The following is a 22,182-nucleotide window of genomic DNA, read 5'->3' on the forward strand; positions in this document are numbered from 1 at the left end:
GCAACGCAAGTGTCCATCGATAGATGAACACAAATGAATGGATAGAGAAGATGTGATACACACACACACACACACACACACACACCGGAACATTTTTTTGCCGTAAAAAAGAATGAAATCTCTCCATTTGCGACAACATGGATATAGACCCAAGGGTATTATGCTAAGTGAGATGAGTCAGACAGAGAAAGACAAATACCATATGATTTCACTTATATATGGAATCTAAAAAGCAAAGGAAATGAACAAACACACAAAAACCAGACAGACCCTTAAATACAGGGAACAGACTGGTGGCTGCCAGAAAGGAGGAGGGAGGGTCGATGAAATAGGTAAAGAAGATTAAGAGGTACAACTTCCAGCTATAAAATAAATAACAAATGAAAAGAACAGCATAGGGAATTAGTCAATAATATTGTAATAAGGTAAAAAAAAAAAATCAGTCATAGAGCCAGCAACTGGCTCTACCAACTTCTACTATACTTTTATCGTTAAGAGTCAAAGATGAAAGAACATACATTACAAAAAACTAGATTGGTTTGTGATTCAGATTTGAGTGGCATTCAAATTAAATTCATCAGCTACATGGAAAAATTAATTCACTTCTTTACTTTAGAGACATTCTTTGTGGAATGCTGTGTTTTTTTTCTTTTTTACCATACTAGTTTTATTCAGGTTAACTTAAATTTATTCTATTAAAACCACTCTGATGACTTTTGTTTGTTTCCAAATTCATACTCAAATGGTGTGTAATTTAACCATTTTTTTAAAGTTTCTGAACACCAGAAAGTAAAAATAGTCAAAAGACAGATGGCATACATTTCACGCGCTATGGCTAAGATCTTTAATATATAAAAAGGTAAACAATTCAATAAAAAAATGGGAAAGGCCATGAACCGTCAGTTCAAACAAAAGGAAATACAAATCACTTTTAGACATACAGAAAGATGTCCATAATTAGAGAAATGAAAATTAACACTGAGTTTCTATTTTTCACATAACACATTAGCAAAAATCCTAGAGGTTGATAATTAACTTTGTTTGAGATCGTAGGGAAACAGGCACACTCATAAAATGAAGAGAACACCCTGTCAATATAGCAACTTCAGCAAAAATATGGAGATGGATGGTAGTAAAGTCAATATACTTAACATCACTAAACTATACACTTAAAAATGGTTAAAATGTTAAATTTTATGTTGTATATACTTATCACAATAAAACACACACACACACACACGTATTTGCATGGACTTTCTCTAGAAAAACCCTGTAACAACTCTTGCCTTTAAAAAGACGATAGCCGCCTGTGTGGCTCAGTCAGTTCAGCGTCTGGTTCTTGGTTTCGGCTCAGGTCATGATCTCAGGGCCCTGAGAGGGAGCCCACATCAGGTTCCACGTTCAGCACGGAATGTGTTTGTTCCTCTCTCTTCCCCTCACGCCTTTCCCCCACTTGTACACATGTTCTCTCTCTCAAATAAATAAATAAACGAACAACTAAAATCTTAAAAAGAAAACAGAGGAACTGGATAGCCATGAGTTAGAGGTAAAAAGATGTATCCAACACTACTTTCTGTACCTTAAGGATCTTATCCTGGGTCTATATATTATCTATTCAAAAACTTCACTTTCAATCAGGCTTATGGATTGAAATCTCAACACAGAGCAGGAAAATGTACGTAAGTCAAAATGTATTATGTTCTAGGTTTTATATGAGGCAACATTAAAATGCCCCCAGTTAGTGTTATTTTTTAAAAACCTGCCTCGATGTTTTTCAAGGTGCCAACTTGCAAACACTATTCAACAAGGAAAATGAACTGCTTCAAAAATTAAAAGATCAAAACAGAATGCACAGAAATATGTAAAAAATTCTTTTTTTTTAAAGATTTTATTTATTAATTTGACAGACAAAGATCACAAGTAGGCAGAGAGGCAGGCAGAGAGAGAGGGGGAAGCAGGCTCCCTGCTGAGCAGAGAGCCCGATGCGGGGCTCGATCCCAGGACCCCGGGATCATGACCTGAGCTGAAGGCAGAGGCTTTAACCCACTGAGCCATCCAGGTGCCCCTATGTAAAAAATTCTTATGAGAGGCTTGTTATGTATAATTACTAATCCAGAGAAAATACAGGAAAAACAACTCTAAATTGTTTATTTCAAGAATATAAAGTGTACTACTACTAATAATACCTAATTTGTTCTAAGTTTTAAATCCCAAGCTAGTTTTTTCTGAGCTGAGATTGTTCTAAGAGCTTTAAAAATGTCCACTGACAACACTGGTTCTCATATTTTGAGGTTTCGGAACTTCTTTTGCAGTCTTAAAAATAATAGAGATCCTCAGAAAGCCTTTCCTTCTGTGGGTTGTTTTATCTGTATTTGCCATATTAGAACTCAAACAATTTTTAAAATATTCACTTGGAAATTTTTTTAAATATTTAAAAATTTCATTTAGAAATAACAATAAATAAATTCATTACAAGTGTATGTTAATAACATAATTTTATGAAAAATAACTGTATTTTCCACAAGAACAAATTTAATTAGAGGAACGGCACCATTTTACATGTTTGCAAATCTCTGTAATGTCTGGCTTAACAGAAGACAGCTGGAATCTCCTATCGGTTTCGGCATCCAATCTGTTGGGATATCACACATCATGTAGCTTTTCAAATACTCCAATACATACTTGTGAAAAAATGAGAATGAAAATAGCAAATACTGACTTAGATTTATTATAAAAATAGTTTTGACTTCCCAGACCCCTGACAGGGTCCTTCCTATGAGGTGAAGGAGAAAAGTAAGTTACTCAGAGAACCAGGAGTGGAGCCCAGGTGGTCTGATTCTGGACCACAGGGTTGCCCCTCAGAGCCAGGAAGACAGCCGCAGGGACCCACTTTGTGAGGTTTTACATAGTGGTACAGTTTCGAGTTCGATCTTTCAATTTGTGCAAAGCAGAGGTAGGGAGAAGGGAGAGTAAGAGCCACAAAACTCATCTGTAAGGGGGCCCGGGTCTGTCCTACAAGGAAAATGGCGCCATACCTACAGGGTAGGGGAGACACAGCCAAATGTGCTAGAAGCTTCTCCAGGGACAGCTCTCTCCTGCCCAAACCAAGCCATTATCTCTGTCTCTGGACTCTCACTCCATCCAACGCTTCTCGACACCACTCTTTACATAGAACTCTGCCTTCGATTCTTTTTCTCCCCCCAGTTTTCTTAAGAAAAAATTGACGTGTATCAATGGCGGTGTACATTGAAGGCATACAGCAGGACGGTCTGATTTATCGATGTTGGGACATGATGACCACAAGAGGTTCAAGCGACATATCTTCTTACACACACACACACACACACACACACACACACGAAAGAAAAGGTCTCCTCGTGCTGAGAACTCTTAGGATTTACTTTCCTCCCAGCTTTCCTGGAGCCCATACAGCACCATCAGCTATAGTCTCCCTGTTTCACAGCACATCGCTAGTTCTTGGGCTGTAACTGAACGTTCGCACCTTTCAACCAGGCTCCTCCCATTCCTCCTCCAAGTCCTCCTCCCCACCCTCCCCACCTGAGTAACCGCAAGTTTGATCTCTTCTTCCGAGTTCGTTTTTCTCATTGTTTGTGTTTAGATTCCACATATACGCGAAATCACAGGTGTTTGTCTTTCTCTGATTTATTTCACGTAGCATATCCCTCAGGACTGAACCATACTGTCACGAACAGCAGGATTTCCTCATTTTTACGGCTGAATAATATTCCATTATGTGATAGAGATACATGTATCTATATCTGTATATCACAACTTCTTAATCCATTCATCCGTCGATGAACAACTGGGTTATTTCCATGTCTTGGTTTTTTCTCAATTAATTAAAAATATTTAAAAAGAAAAGTAATAAAGAGCCCAGTTCTATCAGATATTAAAGCACATTTTAAATTTATAACAACTACGATTGGGGTGCCTGGGTGGCTCAGTGGGTTAAAGCCTCTGCCTTCGGCTCAGGTCATGACCTCAGGGTCCTGGAATCGAGCTCCGCATTGGGCTCTCTGCTCAGAGGGGAGCCTGCTTCCCCCTCTCTCTCTGCCTGCCTCTCTGCCTACTTGTGATCTCTGTCTGTCAAATAAATAAAATCTTTAAAAAAAAAAAACAATTAGGATTGGACTAATCTAATAGAAGACTGAAAGGTAAAGCCATAGACTAGAATACACAGCTCAAGTTAGATTCAGTTATAGAAAATGCAGCATATTATAAAGTAGGTGTAACAATTCATGATGTAAATAAAATAAACTTTAGCAATTTGGAGAGGAAAAAAGTCTGTTTAGACTTTCACTTTTAATCAAGTGCCAAAATAAATTCTAGCTGGATTAACTGTTTTTACAATAAAGAGTGGCCAGCAGGGAAGGCAGGACTGGATCTCATTCATCCCTGCGTTCCCAGGGTCTCGTCTGGGGCCACCAGGCAGCTGCCCAAACAGAGGGAACTATTCTGAGCATCGCCTCTGCTGCTCAGCCCTTGTGCCCTCTTGGGCAAGTCACTTGGCTTCTCTGTCCCATACAGGGCGCGTGGTAATGACGCCAGCTGCATGAGAACACTCGTGATGAACTTCAGAGCACTATGCAAATTAACAGAAGGAATAAAGATTAGGAAGCTACATCCATCCCTCTTGCTACTATTCGAATATGCATCGCATTAATAGTTGAGTGAGAAAAATAATGCCAATTTTCTTTGTAACCTTCTTTACATAATGAAGTAGACTTTACATTGTAAAAATACATACTTTCCCTTGGGGCTGCAGTAAAATTTTAAAATTTTGAATGGGAGAAGGATGCATCCCATAAGCATGTCTGTTTTTCCTAAATTAGCCCTTTTACCCAAAAAAGACCTGGCATCAGTGCTCTAAGAGAGTTGGGAGGCTTTCTTTTCACTGCTTCTGTCAGGAGGCCCAAAGGCCAGAGACAGGTCCAGGGGGGCCTCCGGCGAAGGGTGAGGGGTCAAGGGGGGCGAGGAGGGAGCGGGCAGAGACCTAGAATTTTAAAACCCTGATAGGACCTTGAGCAAACCTTTCCCATGTTTCCAGACACTGGAGATGCCAACTCTCAGCACACAAATAAAAAGACGAAGATGAGGTCATGGACGTGAGCTCCCTGCCCCCAGCGACGGGTCTCCTGTCGGCCAGCAAGCTGTGGGTACACGCGGGCTTCTCGGCTCGGCTCCCCTCCTCTCTCATGACAGCTCTCCGGCTCTCCCTCCGGCTTTCCCTGACCTCTCGCACAATCCCTCTCTCCCTGCCCCCAGGAGAACCCTGCGGCTTCAGCGAGGGTCTGCGGCAAAGGCCATCCGGGGATTCGGTCACGCATGTCGCAGGCTCCCCACCCCATCCCAAACCCTATGACCGCCACCGCCGCCCGACCCAGTCATTCTCCTCCTAGGATGCTCCCACTCCGGGGTCACTCAGGCAGCCTGCGCTGTGGCCCGAGCACCCGGAGCCCAGCACGTGACCCGCACATGTCCGTGGCAACAGCTGAGCCAAGGCTCATACAGGGCTGACTATGGCGATGGTTCTAGAATGTAATTCTCAGCCTCACCCCCTGCTGTAAGGCCCATAAACACAGACGAGGTACAAAACTCAGCTTCATAAGGCGCTAGTACAAAGTATGAACTGGACTGCGCCTCTCCGTCTCCTCTCCTGCAGTCATACCTCGTGCCTCCAGATGTAAGAAACGAAACAACGTGTGTAGTGACAATCTGTCGCAAATAAAATAACATCGCAGGCTGCCCCTCCAGCGTAGCTCGGGTTGAAGCACTTGGAGCCTTGCCTAGTCCTGGAAGTGAGGGCACCTGCTCATGAGCCTCCGACTGTTCCTTCCCTGTCCCTTCCCGCAGCCAGGCTGGCCGCTGTGTGCTGAGGCTGCGGGCCCACCGGATGGGACCATCGCGCTCGCTCTCCTGGAAGAATGGGTTCATGGCTGCTCCGGGACGTGCGCGGCGTGGACCCTACAACTTCTTTGTTCTCCCGGATAGTCTCCCTCTGCCTTTTTTTTTTTTCTTTCTGGTCTCAAACCATTCCGTCTCCTTTGCTCCTGACCTACCCGTATTCATGGCTCTCTCTCTCTCATATGTTCTTTGGCTTGGGTTCTTTTTTGTTATTTTACTTGGGGAGCACATCATCATTTAAGCATTATTAATCTTTCCAATTCACGGCTTGATAATACATACTTAGTTATTTTATTTTTTAAAGATTTGTTTATTTATTTGAGAGAGAGAGAGCGCGAGCGCACAAGCAGGAGGGGCAGAGGGAGGAGAGAATCTCTAAGTGCCCAGCCCAGTGTGGGGCTCGATCTCACAACCCTGAGATCACAACCTGAATTGAAACCAGGAGTCCGAGAATCAACAGACTGCTCCACCCAGGTGCCCTATACTTATTTATTTTAAAAGCAAATTCTGTTCATTCAGTCAACAATTATTTACTGAGCACCAGCTAAGTCTCTAGCACTAATGATCCAGCGGAGTTCACCTCCCCCGCAGAACTGACAGCCTACGGTTGAAGTGGGCAATGTGGATATTCTTTTCCCAGACTATAAAAAATAAGAAACAAGATTGATCTGAAGAATAGTTAGTAAAGACCTTTCACAGAGCACAGAAAATAAAAAATTTAAATAGCATAATAAGTGGCGTGCCTGGGTGGCTCCATTGGTTCAGAGTCCAGCTCTCGGTTTCGGCTCAGGTCATGATCTCATGGGTTGAGGGATCGAGCCCCACTTTGGGCACTGCACTCAGCAGGGAGTCTGCTTGAAGATTCTCTCCCTCTCCCCCTCCCCTCCTCACAACCCTCCCCCACACTCTCTCAAATCAAAGATGGATAGATAGATAGCATAATAAATCCAAGGACTGAAACAAAGACAGGAGGCCTCTTCTACCGCATGAGTTGCATCAATAATTTAGAATTAGGACAAAGAAAACATTGCCAAACCTCACATCCACTGTATTATTCGCCTCGTGGTCAAACACTTCAAAAGCCTCCTTGATTTTTCTGTGATATTCTGCTATGAATAGCTCTGCAAAAGACAAAGTAATAAAAAGTGTTTACTTACCTTTGAATGCAAAAACAAAAATTTCAACCACTAAGCTAAAAATTCTCAATGAGGAAGAGCGTGCAGGACTCTTTCCTGATCTCAGCCACATGCAGCAGCTCATCTTCCTCTAGGGATAGCGAGGCACGGACGAACATTCGTTTCCCGAGGCACAAGATACACACAACACAGTACCAGAGACGCACTGCTCTTGAGTACACAACGTCCATAGTCCTGGGGCCACCACGTGGATCAAGACACAGAATGCTTTCCAACACAGCCTATCTTCTGTCTCAAGTAGTCTGGACAGAGTCCCAGCCCAAGAGGCAGAAGGAATCCAGCTCTATGGGTAGGTTGTGGCTCACTGGTGTGTCTGCCTGTGCACTTACAGAGGGCTGACCTTGGGGATAGGAGGCAGGCAAAAGCAACACGAGACAGTCTCTCAAAAGGCTTTCAAACTAGTTTTGAGACTAAGATTTACTTATGAGAAATGACTACAAAGAGGAGCCTGGGTGGCTCAGTTGTTAAGCATCTGCCTTTGGCTCAGCTCATGATCCCAGGGTCCTAGGCCCTAGCCCTGGATCAGGCTCTGCATTCAGTGGGAAGCCTGCTTCTCCCTCTCCTACTCCCCCTGCTTGTGTTTCCTCTCTTGCTGTGTCTCTTGGTCAAATAAAAATCTTCAAAAAAAAAAAAGAAAGAAAGAAAGAAACTAATAAGTCATTTAGTCAATAAATATTTATTGAGTCTCGGGACGCCTGGGTGGCTCAGTTGGTTGAGCAGCTGCCTTCGGCTCAGGTCATGATCCCAGCGTCCTGGGATCGAGTCCCACATCGGGCTCCTTGCTCCGCAGGGAGCCTGCTTCTCCCTCTGCCTCTGCCTGCCACTCTGTCTGCCTGTGCTCGCTCGCGCTCTCTCTCTAACAAATAAATAATAAAAAATTAAAAAAAAATTTATTGAGTCTCTACTAGGTGCTAGACATTATTCTAAGTGCTAACATTATAGCAAGGAACAAAATAGGCAAAAATGCCTACCTCCATGGAGCTGTTTTTATTGGGGGAGATATATAAGCTTATACATATTTGGTAAAAATACACTGTCAGTCAAATGGTGCTGGAAAAAATAAAGCAGGTAAGGTACAGAGTCTTGGGGGGCGGGGTCTTGAGAAAGGGGTGGGGGGGTTGGTGTTGGAAAACCTCCTTAGTAAGAAGGTGATTTTTGCACATGGGAAAGAGCCAGCTTTATGAAACTCTGCAGGAGTTTTTAGCCAAAGAGCGCGGCAGAGGCAGAATGGTAGGAAATAAGGTCAGAGAGGTGTGAATTTGGGGGTAGAGGACAGGTTCTACATGGTCTCTGTATAGTGCTTTAAAGGTTCTGTCGTTTACTTTAAATGAGAGGATGAACCACTGGAGGGTTCTAGGCGGTGACGTGACATGGCCTGGCTTTTATAGTCACCTCAGCTGTAATCTTAAGAATATCCCAGAAAGGGACAAGGGTGGAAGGAGAGACCAGTCACTGCGGTGTTCTAGGGAGAGTCGAATGGTGGCAGGGACGACGATGGAAGCAGTCGGAGACAGTGAGAAATGATAGGATTCTGGATATAATCTAAAGGGCAGAGCCAACAAGACTTGCTGGTAGGTTTGATGTTAGATGCAGAGGAAAAGAAAGCGCTTGAGGTTGACTCCAAGGTGTTTGGCTGAGTGGAATAAAAGGAAAAATAATGCAATCAAGTCTTAAAATTTATTTTTCAAATAGTAACATAGGACACCCAAAAAGGAAGAGATTAAGTTCATATACTCATTTTGATTATAAATACAATACCATCAAATTGTAGAAAACGGGAAAAGCTTATTCATACTCCCATTACCCTAACAGAACCACTAATCACTTGGCTATATTTTCCTCCAATCTTTCTTCATACACAACCTTTTATATGTATCACTTAGGAGCTACTACTCATTCACTCAACGAAATCTTACTGAATGAAACATTACGTACCAGATTCTGTGCCAGATGCTGTATCTACATTTATAACCAGAAAGGTATGTATCAGTCAAAGTTCACAAAGGTCTGGGGTGCCTCGGTGGCTCAGTTGGTTGAGCATCAGACTCTTGATGTCGGCTTGGCTCATGATCTTGGGGTCATGGGATCGAGCCCTCCCTCAAGCTCTGCACACTGTGCATGGAGCCTCTTTGGGATTCTCTCTCCCTCTGACCCTACCCTCACTCAGGCTCCCTCTCTCTCTCTCTCAGAAAACACAAACAAAAGAAAACAAATAAAGAATAAAGCTCAGGGGCGCCTGGGTGGCTCAGTGGGTTGGGTCTCTGCCCTCCGCTCGGGTCGTGGTCTCAGGGCCCTGGTATGGAGCCCCGCATTGGGCTCTCTGCTCAGCGGGGAGCCTGCTTCCTCCTCTCTCTCTACCTGCCTCTCTGCCTACCTGTGACCTTTGTCTGTCAAATAAATAAAATAAAATCTTTGAAAAAAAAAAAAAAAGAATAAAGCTCAGAGCAGAGTTGCCAAGCAGCAGAACTAGACTGAACCAGATCTTTCTCACTGGAGGGATCCTGTTCTTTCCCACACTCTATCCCCCCAACACACCACCACCACATAACTGCTAGTCCTCATTAGTTTAAAAACCTTAACTTTTCATCTCTTCACTCAAATGTTATCCTCTTCCAGGCTACAACATAACCTACATAACCTTCAATTTTTAACAGCACCAAAGGGATATACCACAATTTATTGATATTAATTTTTATCATTAAAAATATGGCAGGGGCGCCTGGGTGGCTCAGTGCGTTAAGCCTCTGCCTTCGGCTCAGGTCATGATCCCAGAGTCCTGAGATGGAGCCCCGCATTGGGCTCTCTGCTCAGCTGGGAGCCTGCTTCCCCCTCTCTCTCTCTGCCTGCCTCTCTGCCTACTTGTGATCTCTGTCAAATAAATTTTTTTTTTAAAGTTTGTCAAATAAATTTTTAAAAAATGGCATTGAACCACTGTTGCTAATTTAATAAGAAAAAGAAAGCCTGTTATCTCATTATTTAACTTTATACTTCCTTGATTACAAGTGACTCTGAATGATGATCCATACGCTTGTATGTGATCTCTGCTTTCTACGAGGTAAGCTACCTGTTCTTGCTCTCTGCTCACTCCTACTAGGATCTTCCATTTTTTTCTTAGCAGTTTGTATGTGCTCTTTATTTTTTTTTTTTTTTAAGATTTTGTTGATTTATTTGAGAGAAAGAGAGACTATAAGCAGGAGAAGTGGGAGAGGGAGAATCAGGCTTCCCACTGAGCAGGAAGCTGGGTGTGGAGCTTGATCCCAGGACTCTGGGATCATGACCTGAGCCAAAGGCAGGCGCTTAACCACTGAGCCACCCAGGCGCCCTGATGTATGTGCTCTTTAAATAACGACTTAACCCCGTGTCATAATTACTGCAAACAATTTTTCAAATCAGTTGTTTGCGTTTCTTTTTTTTTTTTTAAATAAAACCAGTTTCATATCCTTGCTGATCACCAATATTATACATGATTACTGGAGGAAAAAAAAAAGGATATGTAAGGAAGAGTTTAGATTAAGTAAAAACCACTTTGAATCCTACCATGCAGAGTTAGCTACTCTCACTGTTGTCTCCTAATCTAATTTTCATTCAACAGTAAATTGGGAGCATTTTTCATTCTCAAAAGAATATCGATCACAGTACCATTTTTAGTGACTGCTTGGTATTCCATTATAGAGTTTTACCATAATTTACTTAGCCAACCCTCTAATTGCAGACATTTCCGTTGTCTTCAATTTTCCATTGTTATAATTATTCTTTAGTGCACAATCTTGCCCAATTCATCTTTGTGATGTTGTCTTATTATCGCACTGAAATACAATGAGTTGAATATAGTTGAATTTGTGTAGGGTATTGGGGAAGTTCTAACTAGTTGTAATATTGTCTTGGGAAAATCTCACTGGTTTTAACACTGCCAGCACACAAAGCTAATGTCTGCTTTCTAAATTTAGGGTCATTTTATTTATTTTTTAAGTGTTTATTCAAATTCCAGTTAGTTAATATGCAGTGTGATAAATTAGCTTCAGGAATAACAATATAGTGATTCAACATTGTCACACAACACCCAGTGCTCATCGTGACAGGTGCCCTCCATAATCCCATCACCTGTTTCCCCATCCCCCACCCCACCTCCCCTCGGGTAACAGTTTGTTCCCTATAGTTAAGAGTGTGTTTCTTGGTTTGGCTCTCTTTTTTTTTAATTTTCCCTTTGCTTGTTTATTTTGTTTCTTAAGTTCCACATAAGAGTGAAATCATTTGCCATTTGCAAATATCTTCTCCCATTCCGTAGGCTGCCTTTTATTTCCTTTGACTGTTTCTTTCTCTGGGCAGAAGCTTTTTATTTTGATGAAGTCCCAATAGTTTATTTTTGCTTTTGTTTCCCTTGCCTCAGGAGACATATCTAGAAAGAAGTTGCTACAACCAATGTCAAAGAGGTTACTGCCTGTATCCTCCTCTGGGATTCTTCTGGTTTTCAGGCCTCACATTTAGGTCTTTAATCCATTTCAATTTCAATTTTTTTTTTTTTTCATGAGAAAGTGGTCCAGTTTCATTCCTTTGCATGCTGCTGTCCAGTTTTCCCAACACCATTTGTCTTTTCCCATTGGATATTCTTTCATGCTTTGCTGAAGACTAATTGACCTTACAGTTGCGGGTTCATTTCTGGGTTTTCTGTTCTGTTCCATTGATCTATGTGTCTGTGTTTGTGCCAGTACCATTCTGTTTTCATCTCTACAACTTTGTAGTATGACTCCTAGTCCAGAATTGTGATGTCTCCAGCTTTGCTTTGCCTTTTCAAGATTGTTTTGGCTATTCCGGGTCTTCTGTGGTTCCATACAAAGCTTAGGACTGTTTGTTCTAGCTGCGTGAAAAAATGTTGTTGGTATTTTCATAGGGATTGCTTTAAAGGTATAGATTGCTTCGGGCAGTACAGACACTTTCACAATATTTGTTCTTCCAATCCGTGAGTATAGAATGTCTTTCCATTTCTTTGTGTCACCTTCAATTTCTTTCGTCAGTGTTTTGTAGTTTTCAGAGTACAGATTTTTCACCTCTTTGGTTAGTCCTGGGTATCTTACTGGTTTGGGTGCACTGTAAATGGGATTGTTTTCTTAATTTCTCTTTGTGCTGCTTCCTTATTGGTGTATAGAAAGGCAACAGATTTCTGCACATCGATTTTGTGTCCGGCGACTTTACTGAATTTGTTGATCAGTTCTAGCAGTTTTGGGGTGGAGTCCTTTGGGTTTTCTACGTAAAGTATCATGTCACCTGCAAATAGGGAATGTTTCCCTTCTTCCTTTCTGATTTGGACGCCTTTCTTTCTTTTTGCTATCTGATTGCTGTGGCTAGGACTTCCAGTTCTGTATCAAACAACAGTGGTGAGAGTGGACATACCTGTCTTGCTCCTGACCACACAGGAAAAGCACTCAGTTTTCCCCCATTTAGGATATTAGCGGTGGTTTTGCACAGATGGACTTTATGATGTGGAGGTATGTTCCCTCTAAACCTACTTTGTGGAGGGTTTTTCTTATCATGACGTTGTTTAATTTTAAGATCATTTAAAAAGGATATTATCTCTTATTTTTAGGTAGTCACATCAAGGAGTTTTCTTCTTTTTTTTTTTTAAGATTTTATTTATTTATTTGACAGACAGAGATCACAAGTAGGCAGAGAGGCAGGCAGAGAGAGGAGGAAGCAGACTCCCTGCTGAGCAGAGAGCCCGATGTGGGGCTTGAGCCCAAGACCCTGGGATCATGACCTGAGCTGAAGGCAGAGGCTTTAACCCACTGAGCCACCCAGGTGCCTCAAGGAGTTTTCTTCTTATCCTTCAACTTTCTGAAACTTACCTTTCGTGAACCTTCCATGTGGAGGTCCTGGGACAGAGGCCCACCCAGAGAGGGCACAGAAGCTGTGCACACTTGCCCTCATACCTCGCCCTATCTGTTCCTGGGTTAGAAGCTCAGGCGGAACGCTGAAGGTTCAGTCCAACTCCTGATCGGAGTTGTGAATTCTTCCTATAACATGCGCGATGTGTGGTTCTCTAGTTTTCGCCCGATGAGCTCTGTGCCACAGAGAGCCCCCCCACTCACTACCTGCTCCCCACCCCACCTCTGCCACGGGCAGCCTACCTGAACACAGTTCTCGTGTAAAATTTGCTCTATATTGTACCGGCGTCACATCCCTAAGTCAAATACAAGTGATTTTCATACTATCCAAAAATTCTTTGGAGGTGAATTATTCTAACTTTTAATCTGCATCTAAATAAAAAATACCTGTACCCCAGTGTGTATGCAAGACAGTTCAAAGGGTGTGAAGAAAACATTCCAATTACATTTAGAAAGAAAGGAAAAGAAAGGAGAGGAAAACGGAAAGGAAAGGAATTTACACTGTGAAGGGACCAAGGGGGAGGGAGAAAATCATCCTTTTTCTGGAGACTTGGTGAAAACTCAATTATATTTTTTTCTAAAATTTAAAAATACATTTTACTCTTGGGCGCCTGGGTGGCTCAGTGGGTTAAGCCTCTGCCTTCGGATCAGGTTATGATCCCAGGGTCCTGGGATCAAGCCCTGCATCCGGCTCTCTGCTCAACAGGGAACCTGTTTCCCCCTCCCCCTCTGCCTGCCTCTCTGCCTACTTGTGATCTCTCTCTCTCTCCATCAAATAAATAAATAAAACCTTTAAAAAAAAATAATTGCTTCTTAGTCAATTTACATTTCCTGATAACACATTTTGTCTCTTCCTTCCAAAATTTTTTTTTTTTAAAGATTTTATTTATTTATTTGACAGAGAGAGAGAGAGAGGTCATAAGTAGGCAGAGAGGTAGGAGAACAGAGAGAGGGAGAAGCAGGCTCCCCGCTGAGCAGAGGGCCCGATGTGAGGCTCGATCTCAGAACCCTGAGATCATGACCTGAGCTGAAGGCAGAGGTTCAACCCACTGAGCCACCCAGGGACCCCTCTTCCTTCCAAAATTTATACTTTTTATTTCCTCTTCATGATTCATAGCACTGACTGACTACCAAAGTCACTTCAATGCATAAAGTGGTAACGATAATTTTTGGTTTTTAAAAACATTATTACTATTAAATAGATTCAAGTACCGGTCTTTGACCAGCAAACCTGGTGCTGACTTGTGTCCCAAAACATGTATCGCAACTGAAAGCAGTGTCCTTCCTTCTCCATCTAACTTTGCATATTAAGAACGGGCACTAATTTCACCACCCTCTCCGGTATTTTCTACATTTTCTGCAGTGTGCTCTGTCTCACACCCACTCCTCAAGAGCCTTCTCGATAAAAGACTCCAGTGATTAACATTTCTGGGCAACTATGAACATTGTAAGTCTCCTCTTGGAGACTTGCAGTGTGTGCTCTCGCATTGAAGTCTTAGGATGTCCTACAGCAAAGATACCTCTTCACTTTACACAGCATTTCCCAAATGCACTCGATCATGCAATCTCCTTTTTCCAGTTACGATCCGCCAGGAATAATTCATGCCTTAATTGAAATCTGGGACTTCCCTAACTCAGGAATCCTCACCTACTGGACATTAGCAAGATGTGAATGGATGACAGGGGCACCAAAAATACTGATCCTCTCATCTTTCACTGTGGCCGGATGAGGTCACGCAGCTGAGAGTATCTATTCCAGGGCTTCCCAGAAGGAGGCTTAGAGGAGTGCAGGATCTGACAGCGTGGCCCTTGGTCTGCACAGGTGGCAAGCACCACAAATGCCATCAGAGGCCCACTGCCCCACATTGCCAAGAAGGTGATCTACCACATGGGCTCCCACTGGAGCCATATACCAAATGCACTGCTGTCCACTAAGGACAAAGGACCATAGGGCTGCTGGAGAAGTTCATGTTCCACTTGTCCAAGGAGCATAGTGTGCAACCCAGTGTGTGATCAGGGACTGAGGGTTGCCATGGCTCTAGGTAGCAGCCCCAAATCTTTATCTTCACATAAATAGTCTACTTCTGTCCCTCTGCAGCTGACGTGCTCTTTTAGTAACTTGCTACATGCCTCTAACAAAACCTACTTGTTATATAAATTAAATCTTCATCATTACTTTGAAATAAATTGATAGGAGAAAGTTCAAATGAGTTAGAAAACAACTTGCATTATTACAATATTTTCTACATTGTATTTGTCAATTAAAGGATACATTTTTAGATTCTGTAATTTCTTTTTTTAAGATTTTATTTATTTGAGAGAGACAGACAGCGAGAGAGGGAACACAAGCAGGGGGAGTTTGAGGGGGAGAAGCAGGCTTCCCCACTGAGCAGGGAGCCTGATGTGGGGCTCCATCCCAGGACCCTGGGATCACGACCTGAGCCGAAGGCAGATGCTTAACTGACTGAGCCACCCAGGAGCTCCCATCTAAATATAATTTCAACTGTTATTGTTTTTTAATAGTTGAGAACACTTTTAATAATTTAATAGTTGAGAATATACAAAAGTTACACTTTTGTATGAACAAAGCTTCTCATTGGTGGTAGACTCAAAAACTGAAGCATAAAATCTGATATTAAACAATATTCTGGGGGGCTCCTGGCTGGTTCAGTTGGTAGAGCAGGCAATTCTTGATCTCTGGGTCCTGAATTCAAGCCCCACACTTCAAGTTCTTCATTACAAATTTTTAAATACATTTGGAACTTTTTTTTTTTAAGATTTTATTTATTTGCCAGAGAGAGAGAGAGAGAGAGTACACACAAGCAGGCAGAGAGGCAGGCAGAGGCAGTGAGAGAAGCAGGCTCCCCGCCGAGCAAGGAACCCGATGCGGGACTCGATCCCAGGACCCCGGGATCATGACCCGAGCCGAAGGCAGCGGCTTAACCAACTGAGCCACCCAGGCATCCCGGAACTTTTATATATATATAAATTCATCACTTACAAATTTCCTAATACTATTTTATTTTCTTTTAAAAATCATATAGGAAGGGCGCCTGAGTGGCTCAATCAGTTAAGTGTCTGCCTTTGGCTCAGGTCATGATCCCGGGGTCCTGGAATTGAGCCCCAGGTCGGGCTCCCTGCTCAGTGGGGAGCCTGCTTCTTCCTCTTCCTCCCCATGCTCGTGTGCTCTCTCTCTCAGATAAATAAATAAAACCTTAAAATTTTTTTAAATAAAATAAAAATCATACAGGAAATGCAATGATTTTTTTTTTCATTAAGCCCCATGTGGATGCCTCAGTTGTCACCCCAGTGCGCCATACAAATATTATTTTCCATGCTCCTGTTTGGAAGTGACAGAAGTTGAGAATCACTACCTTAAGGTCATCACCTTAAGGTAAGTCCTCTGAGAATGTACCACTCATTCTCCCCATCAACTATCTCAGGGATTTAAGGAATATTAACAACATTTTGCTCCCCATTGCTGCTCACAGTCCCCCACTCCTAGCTTGTCATATTTTTTCCAAGTCTTTTAATTAGGAAAAATTTCAAACATTGAGGAAAAACCGCAAGCTTGAGGTAGGGGGATGGGTGAAGCAGGTGATGAGGATTCAGGGGTGCACTTGTCGTGAGGAGCGCCAGGTGATGTGTGGAAGTGCAGAATCACTATATTGTACACCTGAAACTAATATAACACTGTACGCTAACTAACTGGAATTAAAATAAAAACTTTAAAAAAACCCACAAAAGTTGAAAGCTTAGTACTGTAAACAGCTTTATGCCCAGCACCGCCACTGAACTATTGTTAATATTTTGCCATTTGGTAAACCTCCTTCTGTCTCTGCCCCTAAATAAATAGTAAACATTACAATACTTCGTCCCTAAATGCTTCAGCATGCATCTCCTAAAAATAAGGATATTCTCCTACATAACTCCAGTATAACTGTGACATTCTCTAAAATTAACAAAAAATTCACTAAGATCTAACAATTATTCCATTTTCAAATTTCTCCAGCTGTATCAGAATTGTCGCTTAAGAGTTTTTTCAACCTAAACTCTAATCAAAGTTTGTGTACTGCATTTGGGTTTTGGTTTTGGTTTTGGTTTATTTACCTACTTATTTATTTATTTATCTATCTATCTATTTATTTATTTTGGTCTCTTCCAAAGTGAAACAGTCCCCCCATCCTTCCCTAAATTCCTCTCCTTTCCACCATGAAATTAGTTGGAAGAGACCAGGCAATGCAATGTCTTCCAAGACGCCCTACGTGCTAGGCTTGCCTGAGAGCTCCCTGGCTCTACCCTGTTAAAAACTACTACTTCATGAAGCTTCATTCCTTCGGGACAACCACTACTGACTCCTTCTCGTTGCTGTCTTCTATCGATTCCCTGATCGTTGTCCTTCAAACTTCACACCCCAACTAATTCAGTTTGCAACAACCCATCCTTACAGTCCTACTTGATCATCAACAGCCTCTCATTCTCTGTATGAAGCACTTCTGAAATGTGTCTCTCTCCTCCCATTCCTGCTGCCGACGCTGAAGTACAGTCCCTCATCACTTCCGGCCGGGATTAACACAGTCACTGCCTTTCTGCCTTCAGTCTCCTCTCCCTCCCTTCCCATTCCACCCTTCAAATCATAGTCCACACTTCGGTAGGGTGATCTTCCTAAAATAAAAATTTGCTCATGCGGCTCTACAATCTTTCAGTGATTCCTGGGGTCTTTAAAAAATACACTCAGACTCCTTAACCAAACCCACAAAATGCTTTATGAACTGGGCCCCACCTATCTCAAAAATGTCATTTTGTAACACTTTCTTGTACAGATCTCCCATTTGGAAATCTCTGTAGTTTTCCAATCATTATGCTTTTTCACAGTGTCGCTTTCTAGACAGACCTTCTGTATGAAACTCTTCTTTTTCCTGGCTAACTCCAGGACCCATCATTCAAGGCAATTTAAGAGTAACACAATTTTTTCAAGGCTAACTTCATCCTCTTTTTCAGGAAAATACCCTCTAATGTAATTACGTAGCACTGATGGACATTTCTATCATAGTACTGTACTGAACTCTATGGTAGGTAGCAATTTATTTATTTCCCTTTTCATACTTGTAAACACCTTCAGAATAACTTTGACAGTGCCTGGAACCCACTAGAAGTTCAATAAATGCTTCCTAAGTAGTTAATAATTGGAAATGAGATAATCCATGCCTTGTATGCACAGAGACATTCCATAGTTTTCCCTTTCTGGTGTTTTATTGGCTATTATTACCAGAGTTATATTATTTCCTTCACATAATGGAACTGGGTGGTGTTTAATGGTTTATTACATTATAGAACAATTTGTATAACAAGAGAATGATCTGTTTGCTAAGAAATTGGCAAGGAAAGGATTAAGGTACTATAGCAAAATGAGATATAGTAAAATGTAGTGGTTGATAAATTCACTAACGTATTAAAATAATCAAGAGGGATTTATTCCAGGAGTGCAAGATTGGTTCAACATAGTAAAATCAATCAAAGTTATCCACCACATTACTGTAGTAATTCCACTACTGGGTACTTACCCAAAGAAAACAAAGACACTAATTCAAAAAGATGCATGCACCCCTTATGTATATGGTATTATTATTTACAATAGCCAAGATACGAATATATATACACATATATATTTTTCCATCATATATATATACACATATATATATGTGTATATATATGTGTATATATATGATGGAATATTACTCAGCCATAAAAAAGGATGAGATCTTGCCATTTGTGACAACATGGATGGATCTAGAGGGTATTATGCTAAGTGAAACAAGTCAGACAGAGAGAGACAAATACCATATGATTTCACTTATATGTGGAATCTAAAAAGCAAAAGAAATGAATAAACAAACTAAAAGTGGAATAAGACCTATGAATATAGAGAACAAATGGATGGGTGCCAGAAGGGGGGGAGGATGGGCAAAAGTGGTGAGGGTGAGTGGGAGATACAGGCTTCCAGTTATGGAATGAATAAGTCATGGGACTAAAACCTATAGGATAGGGAATATATTCAGTGGGGTTGTAATAGCATTGTCTGGTGACAGCTGGTAGCTACAGCTGGGATGAGCATAGTATGATACGTGGACTTGTTTAATCACTATGCTGTATACCTGAAACGAATGTAATATTTTGTGCCAAACATACTAAAAAAAAAACCCCAAAACAAACAAACAAAAAAGTTATATACTGCAATAATAGAATGAAGGGGAAAAGTCCACAGAATTATTACAGCTGAAACAGAGAAAGTAGTTGGCAAATTCAGCATCTAATAATAATAACAATAATCAGAAAACCACGGATAGGAGACAAATTCCTCAACCTGATATAAGTCATATATGAAAAACCCAGAGCTAATATCATATTCAATGACAAAAGACAAAGCTTTTCCCCTAAGATCAGGAACAAAACAAGGATGTCCTCTTTTACCACTTCTGTCCAACACAGGATTGGATGTTCTAGCCAGAGGATCTAGGCAAGAAAAAGAAATAAAAGAAATCCAAAATTATCTCTGTTTGCTTATGACATGATGACATATAGAAAACCCTAAGATATCATGAGAAAAACTATCAGAAGCTAATAAAGGAAATGAACAGTGGTGCAGGACATAAAACCAACACTGAAAAATCAGTTGCATTTCTATTGATAACAATATACAATCTGAAAAGAAAATTTAAAAAATAATTCTGTTTACAGTAGCAATGAAAAGAACCAAATATGTAGGAATAAATATAACCAAGGAAGTGAAAGACCTGTGTGCTAAAAACTATAAAACTTTGCTGGAAGAAATTAAAGACATAAATAAGTAGAAAAATGTCCTATGTCCGTGGACTGGAAGACTTAATATTGGTAAGTTAAGCTACTTACCAGAAACCTGGATTGTGGTATCCAAAATTTGTATGTTGAAGTCCCAACCCTCTACCCCCATAACGTGATCTTATTTGGAATAGGGTCATTGCAATTGTAATTATCGACATGATAAAGTCATATGGAAGCAGGGTGGGTCACTAACCCAGTAAAACTAGAGTCCTTATAAAAAGGGGACATGTGGACAGAGAGACAGATACAGAGCAGAAACACCATGCGGAGATGAATACAGATATCAGAGTGATGCAGCAAAACTGGCCAGCAACCCACCATAAGATAAGAGAGAAGCATGGGAAAGTACTCTTTATCACAACCTTCAGAAGGGACCCAATCCTGCCAACATCTTGATGTCAGACTTCTAGCCTCCAGAACTGTTAGACAATAAACTTCTGTTGTTTAAGCCATGCAATTTATGGCATTTTGTTATAACAATTCTAGCAAAATTAATATACTATCAGAGCAATTTACACATTCAGTCTAATCTTTGTCAAGATTCCAGTGGTGGTTTGTATTTTGGTTTTTGTTTTTTGTTTTATTTTCAGAAACAAAATCCGTTCCTAAAATTCATATGGAATCTCAAAGGACCCAAAATCTTGAAAAAGAAGAACAAAGTTAAAGGACTCATACTTCCTGATTTCAAAACTTACTACAAAGTTATAGTAACCAAATATACTGGCATAAAGAGAGACATATAGACTAATGCGAAAAAATAGAAAGCACAGAAATAAACTCACATATGGTCAACTGATTTTTGACAAGGGTGCCAAGAATATTGAATGCAGAAAGGACAGTCTTTTCAATAAACAGTACTGGGGAACCTGTATATGGATACAAAAGAGTGAAGTTGGATCCTTATCTTGCCCCAGACACAAAAATTAACTCAAAAGGAATAAAAAACCTAAATAGAAGAGCTCAAACTATAAAACCTTTAGAAGAAAACAGGGAAAAATCTTCATCATATTGGATTTGGCAATGGATATGACCTCCAAAGTCATAGGCAACAACCAAAAAAAGCTGGATGTCATCGAAGTTAGAAATTTTGTGAATCAAAGATGCTATCAAGAGAGTGAAAAGACAACCCATAGATAGTAGAAAACGTTTGGAAAGCATATATCTGATAAGGGATTAACATCTAGACTGTATAAAGTACCCCTATAACTAAACAACTAAAACAAACAACTCAGTTTAACAATACGCAAAAAAATTCGACAGACATTTCTCAAAAGAAGTTACACAAATGGCTCCTAAGTGCATGAAAAGATATTCAATATCACTAGTCATTAGATAAATGCAAATCAAAACCACAATGAGATGCCGTTTCACAACCATGAGAATGGCTATTATCATAAAAGTGAAAAATAACACGTATTGGTAAGGATGTGGAAAAACTGGAACCCTTGTATATTAACTGCTGGGAATGTAAAACGGTACAGCCACTGTGGAAAACAGTACGGAAGTTCCTCAAAAAATTGAAAATCAAATTACCATATGATCTATGAATATATATATATTCTACTTCTGGATATACACCCAAAAGAATTTGTATACTTGTATGCCAATAGTCACAGAGGCATTATTCACAATAACTCAAAGGCGGAAACAACTCGGAAGTCCACACATGGATGAATAAACAAAATGTGTTTACACACACACACACACACACACACACACACACACACACACACACAGTGGAATATCACTCAGCCTTAAAAAGAAAGGAAATTCTGACATGCTATGACATGGATGAATCTTAAAGGCATTCAGCCAAACGAAATAAGCCAGATCCAGAGGGATAAATAATGAATGAGCCCACTTCCAGGAAGTACTCAGAATCATCAAACTCATAGAGACATAAAGTAGAGTGGTGGTTGCCAGGAGCTGGGAAGAACGGGAAGTTATTGTCTCATGGGGAGTTTCTTTTTAGAACGATGAAAAGTTCTGGGAATAGACAGTGGTGATGGTTGCAGAGCATTGGGCATGTACTTAATGCCCCTGAACTACACACTTGAAAATGGTTAAAATGGTTTAAAAAAGGGTATAAAGAGTGAAAGTTAAAAGAGCCTAGATGTCCATCAACAGAAGAAAGGATAAAGAAGATGTGGCATACACACACACACACACACACACACACACACACGCACACACACAAAATGGAATACTATGCAGCCATCAAAAATGAGATCTTGCTATTTGCAATGACGTCAATCAGAGAAAACCAATTATATGATCTCACTGTTAGGAGGAATTTGAGAAACAAGACAGAGGATCATAGG

General features: G+C 41.0%; 1 protein-coding gene across 5 annotated transcripts in view; it reads right to left on the reverse strand.

Annotated features, from left to right (window-relative positions):
• Positions 1 to 22,182, reverse strand: part of DRC8 (dynein regulatory complex subunit 8) — a 107,389-nt gene that overhangs the window by 46,509 nt on the left and 38,698 nt on the right. For 3 of the 5 annotated variants that reach the window (XR_013968012.1, XR_013968014.1, XM_080824352.1), the window contains exon 2: positions 6,962 to 7,046. The exons of 1 other annotated variant lie outside the window; for it this stretch is intronic. Coding sequence is in view for 1 of the 4 variants with exons in the window: in XM_080824352.1 (XP_080680478.1) it covers positions 6,962 to 7,046 (85 nt within the window). In the remaining 3 variants the exon portion in view is untranslated. Of the gene's footprint in view, positions 1 to 6,042; positions 6,325 to 6,750; positions 7,047 to 22,182 lie in introns of those variants that run through there. One more of the 5 variants, XR_013968015.1, reaches the window with a different exon arrangement.

The sequence above is a fragment of the Martes martes genome, assembly GCF_963455335.1.
Source record: "Martes martes genome assembly, chromosome: 15".
Lineage (NCBI taxonomy): Eukaryota > Metazoa > Chordata > Mammalia > Carnivora > Mustelidae > Martes > Martes martes.